At 46.2% G+C, this 12619-nt stretch overlaps 1 protein-coding gene across 1 annotated transcript in view; it reads right to left on the bottom strand.

The window, feature by feature from the left end:
• The window catches only part of cadm2b (cell adhesion molecule 2b), a gene marked incomplete at its 3' end in the record, with an annotated part of 131587 nt that overhangs the window by 18148 nt on the left and 100820 nt on the right, over positions 1-12619 (bottom strand). Inside the window, exon 3 of the mRNA XM_079731934.1 lies at positions 2428-2580. Coding sequence (XP_079588060.1) covers positions 2428-2580 — 153 coding nt within the window. The remainder of the gene's footprint in view (positions 1-2427; positions 2581-12619) is intronic.

Raw genomic sequence — 12619 nt, 5'->3', positions numbered from 1 at the left:
TATCAAGCTGTCTTATATATGATGTGTTGTTGTAAATTGTGATGTTCTGTTCTAGTTGCTAATTGTGTTGATTCCTGCCCAGGGACCATGCAAATTAGCCTTCTATCTAACTTTGCTTCAGCTAATGTGTTGTGCATAGTCCCTAAATAAATGAGCTTATAAACAAAAAGGAAGTTATAACAAACTCATTAAAAAAATCCGCTCTAAAATGCAGGTACGGGGGAACGGATGAGATCTTAAACTGTGGTCCTGACTCCCTCAGGTCCCGATAGTGCCCATAGTTGTACAAGTAGGGGTGCTGTTGGGGTGCTGCCTCCACACCAACATTGCCACCTGATTCGGCCCTGGTCTCTTGATTGAATAGTTTCCCTGCTCACCTATCCAGTGTCGCTAATAACCAGTGTGTTGAACATATATCACCCAGGTGGGTGCTACAAACTGTTAGTGGATGGGCTGTGATTTCCCCCCACACACAAAGCGCAATATAAAATCAATGAATTATTATTTATTATTACGAGTAGGAGTATCTGCAGGGAGGCAGTGTTTAGTGTCTCTTGTCCTCCGGAACAATCTGCCAGAAGGTGTCTCTGGTCTTTTGAAAAGTTTAACAGAGGAACCCAGGGCAATCTGTCGATATCTCAAGAAGTACCTTTATAGTTTTTAGTTTAGCTGCTTCTGTTGGTTTGGAAACTAGGTCGTGCAGAACTTGGAATATTTTTTATAGCTACTTCAATATTGATCACATGCTTTGATTGTTCTCGCATCACTTGTAAATCGCTTTGGCTAACAGCGTCTGCTAAATGGAAATGAAGAAAGTACGTCTTCTCCATTCATGCTTGACGGCGAGTTCAACAAGGAAGAAGGGTGCAAGCAACAAACCCAATTCTTTTCTGTCTGTCAAATCCATAACGTCTTTTTCATACATTGAAGTTACAGATAATAAGCACTTACACTAAGTATCATCATATACCCAGAAACACTTGTGTATTTCTAATGTGCATGTCTATAAAATGCGACCATCACAACTACCTTAGACTTTTGTTTAAAAGTCTAAGACTTTTACTTGCAGTGTTGTCGCAGACATCATGATGCAACCTTGGATATTCCTAAAATGGAATCACTTCCTGTGTGTCAGAACGACATCAGTTTACACTTTTCCAGCCACCTCTGATTGGTTGATTGGCTGCTCGGTCAGACAAGGTTTCTTAGCTAATGGCGGTTCAAAATCATCACCACACCAGAGAGGAGCCATGGAGCCCTCGAGGAGAGAGGCCGCATCTGTTGAACCAAATGTGGTGACCTTCAGGCGCTACTCCGGCCGTCTGCTCCAATAAGGGTCAATGAGCACGTCAGTAGATGATATAAAACGGTGATGCCTTACCCTCGGAGATAAGTCCACCTGGCGGAGAGCCACACCTGACAGATCAGATATCCCTGATTCATCTGAACACACAGGTCACTGCGTACACCACTTTCTGTGTAGTTCACCATTATTGACGTGGTGAGCCATGTTAGAATAGATGACTACAGGTGATAGGAAGAACATGTGTTTTACAATTACTTTTTTTGATGCCTTTCTCGACAGGACAGTGTAGAGAGACACGTGTATAATTTCCTACACAGCACATTGCCAGGTTGAGACACCACTCTGCTAGCCTGGCTCCGCCCGCCTAAGTACTTCCGCTCAATTTGAATTTCCCTTCACTAGGTCTGGGCCTGCGGTATCTTAGTGGGTTTTCTCTGTCAAAATTTTGTGCGTCCAATCAGCGAACAGAGGGAGTGGCTGAGATCAATGACGTTAAAGTCAGCTCTCGTTGACGGACATCTTCACGCACGGTGTTTGGTTTGTCTACAGCCTGCGCACGATGTGATTCCCGGCCAAACATTAGCGATTGGTTACGGCAGATCCAGAGTGGCACTTGGCAGATCCAATAGTTTTGAACTTCAACAGACACCCGCCTTCAAGTGAGTTAACGTTTGTCAATTGAGTAGGTCCAGACTCTGTACAAATGAAATGAAGTACGATAGTCTGGTAGGACCAGGCTACCACTCTGCCCCCCCCCCCCGTATGTTAAATTATAAGGTTAAGTGTTTTTATGATAGTTTTTAGGGGGGGGGGGGGGATCGGTAGGGATTAAATGATCAAATGAATATAATGTGGGCCGATTTGTATGGTGTTCAAGCAATAACCCAAAGCAACCAAAAACAACAAAAAAATAGCTAAACAAAAATACAATGCCGCAAAATCAAACAACAAGCACTGGAAAGCGGCCAAGAACGTATTAATAAAAACGGCAACAACAACGCATATGATTCGCTGGATAAAAATAAAACATCACTTTTTCCCCTTTGGTCCCGGTTTCTTCCTACAACCCTCCATGCCGTGTGAGTGTGTTGGGAGGGACCCAGGGTCGTGGGACTACTCACCCAGCACGGTGAGGTAGGCCTTGGTGATCTTGATGGGCATGGTGAAGAGGGAGCAGGTGTAGAGGCCCTCGTCCCCCAGTGTCACGTCATTGACGCTGATGGTCAGCTCCTGCCAGGAGGCCCGCACCAGCTCGATGCGGTTGTCACGGAGAGCTGCATGCGAAGGCGGATACACATGCACCCGGAGGGAGACACACACGCACACAAATGAAGAAGCGCACACATAGAAAGATACAGTGCAGCAGATGTAGACACACACAGAGGAGGACGCAGGCTCACACGCACAGACACACAGACACACACACACACACACACACACACACACACACACACATATGTAGACACACACACATATACACACACACACGGTTGGTCAGGGTGTTTCATATCACTGAGGCAGCAGAATTCGTCATCAGTATTTAGTCTCAGTCATTTCACACATATTCACATCTCTAATCATCACTGACTCAGTGTTTATGCTGTAAATACCCTTTTACTAGAGCTGCTGCCGCCACTGTTATTCACATTAGCCTAACAACAACAACTACACACAAAACCACAATAAAGCTTTCTGGAAGGAAGGAAGACAAAAGCCAGTTAATCCCTGACGATGGTGTCTAATGTATTGTTTAATGTGAACCGCCATCACCAACCGCTCTCCCCCCCCCCCTCTCAGAGTGCGGAAAGTTCCAGTCAGAATATAAAACCATGGTTACTGTCATTATGAGGCAGCAATCATAGTTGCTGTCGACACAAACCCAAACGGAAATAAAAAAAAGTTCACAGTAAGGACAATAACAGTATTAATAAAGACTAAACAAAAAAGCAATGAGTTACAATCATAACAAATCAGTAAGTCTTTGCTTTGTTTGTATGTTCTCAACAATGAGGCATTAGACCAGTCAACAGATTTACAGTAATTACATTGGAGCATTTAGGCTCCATGCTGCGCACAAGTCAAAAATAATTATGCTAGCCATGGTACTTGTTGGCCATTCTAAGCATATAGCAATGCTATGCTAGCCATGCTACCTACGCCAACTATGCTACAAATACAGCATTGCTACCTATGGTACATTGCTAGAATGCGCGTCTAGTCATCATGCAGCCTACTCATGCTACTAGTTGAGTTTGAATGCTGCAATAGCAAAGTCCCCAGAAGAGATTAATACATTGAATCTGAACCAACTACCAAAAAACACTGCAATGCAAAATAATTGAACTATTATTGTTCCTTAAATGAATGCATCTTCATCATCGTCATTATCATCATAATCTTCATCATCCAAGCTGACATTATTATTTCCATCAACTCACCACACATACCCCAGCACGAACACACACACACACACACACACACACACACACACACACACACACACACACACACTCGATTGGGAACAAGACCATTCTGTGATTTCTTAAGAAATGTGGAGAGTTTGGTATCGTTTTTTTGTGGACACAACAATTGGGTATCTGGAATCAGTGGTCCGCTTCTAAAACCCTGCCACAACCCTGCTACAAGACTCACAGAGTCTTCCCACAGGGTGTGAGGAAGAGAAAGGGAAGAGGAGAGGGAGCAGCGAGATAGGAGGGAGACAGGAGAGAGAGGCGGAGAGAGGGAGGACGAGAGAGGGAGGAGCAGAGGATACATTCAGAGTCCTGTGTCTTGCCAAAAAGAGGAGATAGGGAGAGAGGGCAGATAGAAGCGGGGGGAGGAAAGAGAGGGAAGAGGGAAGGTGAGAGATAAGAGAGAATGAGGAGGAGAGATGAGAGAGGAGGAGAGAGAGGAGAATGGACAAGAAGAGAGGAAGGGGGAGAAAAGTGGTCTTCATTGAATAAATTACACATTGTTAATCCCTAATCCCCTGGGGATTGGGAACCTCTCTCTCCCTGGCCCAACTCATTCCAACTCTTCTTGGATCCTATTACACACGCCGGGTCTGACAAAGATGCTTTGTGATTAGTATTTAATCAACACCCGCCATTGTGACTAAAGTGTCTCCTCCATCAGACGCCGATACCCAAGAAGTCGTCTCTGTGAATATTACTAACCACCGGCTCAACCCCGCGTCGGAGTTTAGCGATAAACACGCGCACAGGACATGTGGAATACAATTAAATTAGTCAGGGGGGCTGAAATGGTTATTAGATTCACAAAGACGGCAGGCGATGCTAACAGTAACGTTCCTCTGGTCCAATCAGACCCTATCATTTGATCAACACACATGCTCACATCCGCATCCATGCACACACACATGCACACACACACCACTCAAAGAAATCTCACACACACACACACACACACACACACACACACACACACACACACACACACACACACACACACTCATTCACACAGACACGGGCACACAAATACTTGCAAAAAAAATTGTTTGGTTAGTGTTTGGTTAGTCTTCTAAAATACAGATGGCGTTTACAGTGGCGGCTTCTTTATTTACCAACAGCAACAAACTGAGTTCATATAAACACGTGTTCAAAGCTCAAATTAAACATTTATAAACCAAGCCGTCGGGGCGCCTGCCTTACACAGCGAGACTCTAAACAAACATTTGACAGTTCTACTGTAACGAGATGCATCCTGGGAAAAGAAGAACCACACCCTCTACTCCCTGATGGTTCCTTCCCCGCCTCCATCCACCCTTCCTTCCGAGATGTTAGTCTTTGTAGCTGAAATTCATCATACGCAGGCTCGAGCAGAACAACATGCCCATGGGTGGAAAGGAGGTGGTGGTGGTGGAGGAGGTGCAGGTCGAGGTGGTGGGGGGAAGCAGGAGGGGGTGGAGGCAGAGGAAGGTAGGGAGTGGGAGGGGGGGGGGGGGAGGAGGGGATGAACGGGGGTGGAGGGAGAGGGGAAGGACTTGGTGGTGGAGGTGGAGGTGGTTGTGGATGGAAGGAGGTTCATGGGGGTGGTGGAGGGGAGGATGGGGAGTTGTAGGGGAGGTGGAAGAGAAGGGGAGGAGGGCTGTTAGGAGGTAGGTAAGCGAATGAGAACCCCTTTACAGGAACTCCAGTGACATTGGAGCCATGAGCCACAACTCTGATGTTGTGTGTGTGAACACAGCGTTTTACGATTTTGTTTTAAGTGTATCAGGTCCTTCAGTGGATCAAAGTGGTCTCTAGGACAGGAATATCGCTGTTATCTCTTCGACACTCAGACGAGCGACAGAGGAGGAGGAGGAACCAGAGGAGAGGATGAGGTTTCATCGTCCCTCGAGAGACAACACATCAGAGGCGGGGATGCGACCGCTGATACGACCACTTGTTCATTTAAGACATCGTTTCATTCATTTTCCAAACACGCCGGTGGTGGCCTGTGAATATCACAAAACATATTTCAAAAGCATCAGCATCAAGATATTCAGCCGGGACAATTTCCTCCAACCACGGGCTGCGAACGCTGAATCCTAAGCGTTTCATTTGAGTCCAGGAGACGACAGAGACTGAGAGATTGTACTTACACCTCACTGACGGACACAGGGGTAAAGGAACCGCTGTTTTATTGGACGGCCGTCAGCCCTAGGACTATAAATCTCACCGGGCGATGCCAGACCGCAAGGCTAATATGTGTAAAGGTTTGAAAAAAAAATAAGAAAGCAGGAAGACAATTGGTATCCATTCGTCTTTCGGTTCAGCGTTCCCGGGCCATTCCCGGGGCAGATCTGTCACAATCAGAGCCGACCGCCACCACCTGACACAGCTCTTTTCCAGGTGATTTCCCCAAATCGATGTGATGAAGGGCTTCATTTCACACAAACTCTCCCCAGATAACTGCCAGAACCACCACCACCACCACCACCAGCACCACCGCCGTGCCCGTTTGTTCTGCTCACAAGGCCGGGTCGTAAATCTAACGACACCCCCCCTCCAATCCCCCCAAACCCTGACCTTGAGCAAACTGCAGCCACGCAGCGCGGACAATCCCGTACGCAGTCCATCTCCCCCTCCTGATGGGGGTCCAGGCAAGGCCGTGTGGAATCGCTCAGAGCCAACGCCCGGATGGCTGTCTGCCGGGGTCGGGGAGAGGTCTCGCCGCCAGTCCCCCCCGGTGGGGCTTGATTCATCGGACTAAGGTTCTGTGGGTACTCCCACGACTCAGAGAAGGGCTTGGAAGTCATGACTATTCAACCATGCCCAACAGTAGAATAAAAAGTGATGGCGATGATTCTGGTTTCGGTGCCGATGGCTCTTTGACTGTGGGACCGTCTGACCTCTGTATCTCAGGGCTGCTAAATCGGTCGAGCAAAACTAAAATTCTAAGCCTTTTTACCTTCTTTCTCTTTTGCTGAGGTACATTTTTCTGTTTTCAGAGTTTCCTTATCTACCTATTGGCTTTATTCATTTGTTTTATTCATGAGTTTCTTTTGCAATTTAATGATTTCATACTGTATGTGTCATCATCTTATTTTACTTCATTTTATTAAGTCCGTTTTCTGGATTTGTTTTAGGGCACTCCTTTTTTCTGAACAAAATTGGCTTTATAAATACAATTGTGCTAGTTGCAACAAGGCTGTTGCAATAGGATAATATTCAGAGGAAGAAGCTGTGAAAAGATTTGCTTATGGGCTACATGCATGCTAGTGGACGGCTTAGCTGCTATGCGGACTGGAAACAAGATAGGCCGTTAGTTAGGTTAAGAGGGTTAGACAGAGAGGGAGAGAGAGAGAGAGAGAGAGAGAGAGAGGACAAAGGAAAGTTTGTAATCAGGAATAAGTTCTGGCAAAGGAGCAACAAGCCAGGTGTAGAAACACAATTTCTAAGCGATCTCTGTTAATTGGTGTTGGAGGTAAGCCGATGGCTGCTTGTTGTGCCGGTGTTGAGGTACTGTGACCGCTGCTACAGGGTTTCCCACTTGGCCTCCCTCACAGGGGCTGGAGCTACTTTGAGCCAATCAGTGTTTTTTTGTGATGATGGAAGCGGTAGCGGTGCTTTAGCTGGAAGACACAAAGACACACGGGCATACACATGCACACACACACACACACACACACACACACACACACACACACACACACACACACGCACACACACACACACACACACACAGTTTCCTCTTACACAATTAAACATGTTTGCTGTGGGCTGTTCCTGCTGAGCGTTTTGCTGAACCAGCGGTACAGGCAGGGGGGTCTCCTCCTCCCACCAACATCCTCTCCACCAACTCCCCCTTCTCCTCCTCCACCACCACCACCACACCCCCGACTTCTCCCCAACCTCCTCTCCACCACTACAGCCCCCTCCCCCTTTCCTTCCACCTCCGCCACCCAGGCCCCGGCATCCTCCACCAGCACCACCTTCTCCCCCTCCTACTTCCCATCCGTCTCTCCCACCCCCACCACTCCTTCTCCCTCCATCACCTCCCCCTCCTCACTGTCCACATCCCCCCAGAGTAGAGGTTTCTCCAGGTGGGCCGAGAGGTTTCAACTATTCCAGTTCTAGTGGGGGAGTGATGCCTCATTAAGTCCCCCTTCAAATCATTATTATTAACGGACGCTGGGAGTTTGAGTCGAATATCAAAATGTAAATTAAATACAGCAGTATTTGACCATTCATTAAGGCACCCGGCACTAATCTGAGACGCATTGCTTTGAAGGAAATTCCACATGTCGGGAGTTTTAAGTCTTGTTCTCTTTCTACAAACACAGCAACAGCAGCCGGCACAACAGCTGCAAATGGTTTTACCTCGTTGTTGCGTGCGACCATGCATTATCGCTAATAGCTAGCTCCGGCATATTGATAAACATTCACCTTTAAGTAAAATACCTAGGAGGTGACGCCGTGCCTGGCGGCCTCCATTAGTCCCTTCGGAGAGGAAAACAGAGATCGGCGCGGCGGCCGTGAGCCTAATGCCTGCTGCTTTTCATACAGAGGCAGGGTTGATTCAGAGTGGATTCAGGGTTGATCCAGGCTACTAAGAAGTAAACAAAACCCTTGAGGCCACTCACTCAGGTTTTTACCTTTGCAGAGAGAATAAACTTTAGGAGATGGTGGAATCGTGTTTTAATAGAAGCCTCTCATTTCCCGTCAGATGAATGCAAAGTTTGACAGCCTTATCGATTCTGTTATATGAAGTCTTTTGAAGTAAAAGAGGATATTAAAGTAAAATGGATGTGTATTAACCTTTTGTACAGCTTTAAGATAAAAACAGTATTTATCCATTTGGATTTTATGTGAAATAGGTGGTGTGTTTAAAACAGAGAGTGATATTATTTTAATTTTAATATTTTAATTTGTTAATTTTAATTATGTTAATAAGGCTTAGGCTATCCACATTATATACTGTATGATTATTTACATAAACATAAAGTAGATACAGTATATAACAATAGTCTGTCCGTTTCATTGTCAAAATCCGATGTAATAATAATAATTATAATAATAATAATAATAATAATAATGATTGATCAGTTTTTTATAGCGCTTTTCTAAATACCCAACGATTATTAGCGAGAATTATTGTTATTATTATTAATTATTATTATTATTATTATTATAAGTGAGATGTAGCTCAACTCCATTATGTTGTGGCTTTTGCAATTGGATTCTGGAATTTGCGTTTGTGTTCTGGCTTTTGATTTGTGTTTTCCATTAATACGTTTGTGATTTTTGACTTGCAAAGGGGTTTTGGATATGCAGTTTGTTTGATAGTCTCTCGCCACCATTGGATACAGAGCAGTGGAGATTCCAAGAGTGGTTACACCAAGTCCCACTAAATGTCCTTCACAATCACTTGCAGCAGACATTTACCTTGGCTTACACACAACACTCACACACACACACCTTGTTGTGTCGACGTTGCTTTATCGGTGCTCACCACCATGGTAATCACACCCTCTGTAATTATCCTTGGCTCTCCAAAGCTAATTAATGTTTTAATGCTCACATCCAGGCATTCATTTAGCACATAACAGCATTTTGATTACTACAAGCCAATTAGGATCAATTTTCCTGTGTGACCTTTCGCATTCCTGGCTGGATGTCCCTATTAAATCCCCCGATAACGATGGACCATAAACATTTGGCGAGATGAGATGGAGATGAGGGAGATGGGACAGTGACGGAAAGAAAATCGCCACACCTATGCGATGAACCTCTCAGACAGCTCGGAGATGAAAACCTGGCGGCAGGGCAGATGAACTATTCGTTATTCTCTTGCTTTGACATGCTACGCTCCAGCTCCCCATTACCTGAATTATTCATTCCTGCAGTATATCTCACAAAGCATCTTTTCTCTGTCCCGTCAGTCTGCAGGAATCCCATTAGCTCGCCAGGGGAACATGCACACACTCCGTCACCCCCACCCTGTCTCCACGCCGAAGTGACAGACGGGAAGCGAATCGGTACCAGAGTGACGTCTCTGATGTCATTTTGTCCTGTCCTCGTCACCATGACGCATGCGCCTGGCAACGCATTAAAGGCATAATAATTCCCACCAAAGACATATGGTCAGCATCCATTTGTTCAGAGTGGCCGCCCACCATGGAGTCATGTCCCCTTCACAAGTCTCAGCTAATTGGTTGTAATGGATGAGTGATCTGTTGGCCCAGCTTTGGCGCTATCCATCGCCTCTCCCCTTGCAGGTCTTGGCCGGTGGGGTGTGTGTGTGTATGTGTTTGTGGGGTTGGGGGGGGGTTAGTGGCAGCAGAGACTTGGACAGCCGGCCCCTCTGCCTCACAGCGTCGTCGGCCCCCCACCCTCTACAGTGTCTGCCATACAGCCCTCTCATATCTTTAATGGATGAGCAGGGGGATAGTGCCAACCAGACAGACAAAGTGAGACAGACACACAGCCGGAGAGTGAGAAAGGCAGATAGTGAGACAGGCAGACAGACCAACAGACACGGACAGACACACAGCCGGAGAGTGAGACAAACAGACAGTTACACAGACAGAATGACAGACAGACACTGAGACAGGCCGACATACTGTACACTGCGACAGGCAGACATACACTGAGACAAGCAGACAGACAGCAAGTGAGACCGGCAGTGAGGCAGCTAGTCAGTCAGACAGGCAGTGACACAGGCAAGCAGACAGAAACCTAGCCAAAAAGACAGTCACCCAGCCAGTGAGAAAAAACAGATAGACAGCCATAGCGTCAGCCAACCAGCCAAACCCATATTTAGCATGATATGAGGTGAATTGTGCAGGGGTGCTCCACAACATATGGATCATCTTCAGGACTCCAGGGCAAGGTGAAGGGGCTTCTTGAAGGTTTTGGCAAAGTAGCTAATGGGAACAGAGGAGGAGAAAAGTAAAAGCCGGTGTGTTTTTGCTTTAGCCCTGCAAAGCTGAGTGGATTTTTACTTATTCAGTATTGCTCTGTTGTGGGCTGAAAAACACTGCTTACCTTGTGGACCTAACCGTCTCTCACAGTCCTTTATATAATTTACTAGCTTGTCTTGGACGCTGCTGTTGAACTCATCGTACATTTCATAACGCTGATCCTCCCCCTGTATGCTGTTGTGTAGCGCAGACACAGCCACACAGACAAGGAAATAATACACGCCCTTCGGTGCTTGACACTTTTCTCAAAAGCGTCTTACAATACCGCGAGTGCATACATTGTTAGCATGGGCAGCCCCGGTGGGACTTGAAGCACTTAACCTTTGGTGTTGAACTCCTGCTGATGCGCCGGAGAGGCATAGTAAATCAATGTGTATAGTCTTTATTTATAATAATTAAACAAAAAACGTCTAAAGTAAATAATAACACTATTTCTTTAAAAATTCAGAAATGATAAATCCAATCGAAAAAAAACAATTTAATATTGAATAACATGATTATGGTTGAAATTTAGAAGACCTTTTTCTTTTCAGGAGAGTCGAACACGAACGCCCAACATGGTTTCTAGCTGCATTAGATGTTTTTTCCTCTGAAGCAATACTTTTGTTTGGTTTTCCCCTCCTTAGAATAGATAATCACACAAGAGCCCCGTTATGTTTGAGCTACACCCCAGACTCGGTCAAACCAGCAGCACTAATGTGGAACCAAGGTTTCTCTAGTACAGTCTTTAGCATTCCAGAACAGTGCAACCAAATCCCCTTCTCTCCAGGGCAACCATTGACATTCTGCTGCACCTCCTCTCATTCTTATTCACCAGGACAGGAACAAAAAGGGAGCAAATTATACGCAGAGCAGAGGTCAGAGTCTGGGCTTCCCAAGCCCAGCAGGTATCACATAGAATGGATAGAGAGACGCAGAAAACAGGGTACAGCTTCATCACCGCCAGATGTACCAGACGTCAGGTTTAGTTCACGTTAACAGATTCGCTGCTTCATGTGTCAATATCGATATAGGGTGAGTTTAACACTTGGGGCTTTGATATTGAGCACAAAAAGGATTATCTTTTTATTGAACGCATCAAAAGCATATTTTTTCTTTTTATGCGGATTTTCTTTGGTCATATTTGAGGAGAAGTCTGTGTGTTTTCACAGACTATTCTTTTATCGTCAAACTTTATTCCTTTGATAAATGCCAAACTTGGTAAAGGCCCAAAAGGTACTGCAAATATTTTTAAGCAAGCCGCAATGTAAGGTGTCCATGCTTCACATTACATCCCGGGGGAAACGAGCGCCGAAATGTGCGCCAGCGAAAAGACGATTAAAAACAAATATCAAATACATCACACACATCAAAACAAACTCTCCGGCACGCTTTAGCCACCCTGAAACCCTCCCCTACGCTGGAGAGTGCCGTGTTGCAGTGACAGAGGGAAATACTTTGCAAGATGTTAATCTAATTGAATCTAATCCGTTGCTCTGTGATCCGCGCCTCTGTCTCCACTCTGGTGACGGAGCCCTGACGGATGGAGGGGGGGAACAGTCTTTTATGACAGCAGCTGATCATGCGGGAAGGGGAATGGGGGAGCGTCGCGCTCCGGCAGCCTGGCCCTCGCGTTCCGGCGCCCCGATACACCCGGCTCGACGACCGAACGGACGCATATGATTGGCCGGGCACACAAGGGCGCAGCAAAGTAGGAAGCCGGGACATTCGGAGGGTCCTCTGCAAAGCAATTAACTGCTGATTTGGCACCGTGGAGCGTTGTCTTTCCATGCCAGACCGCCTTTTTCTTCACACGAAACCGCTTTTGTCGCGCCTTCCATTCCTCCCGAAGGCCTCGGTCATATCGAATTGTACCGCGCCAATGGTGCTGCTTCACGATCGGTGTG

This window comes from Pollachius pollachius (genome assembly GCF_949987615.1).
Source record: "Pollachius pollachius genome assembly, chromosome: 3".
Lineage (NCBI taxonomy): Eukaryota > Metazoa > Chordata > Actinopteri > Gadiformes > Gadidae > Pollachius > Pollachius pollachius.
The sequence above is the reverse complement of the archived record's forward strand: the minus strand, read 5'-3'. Positions and strand labels throughout refer to the sequence as shown.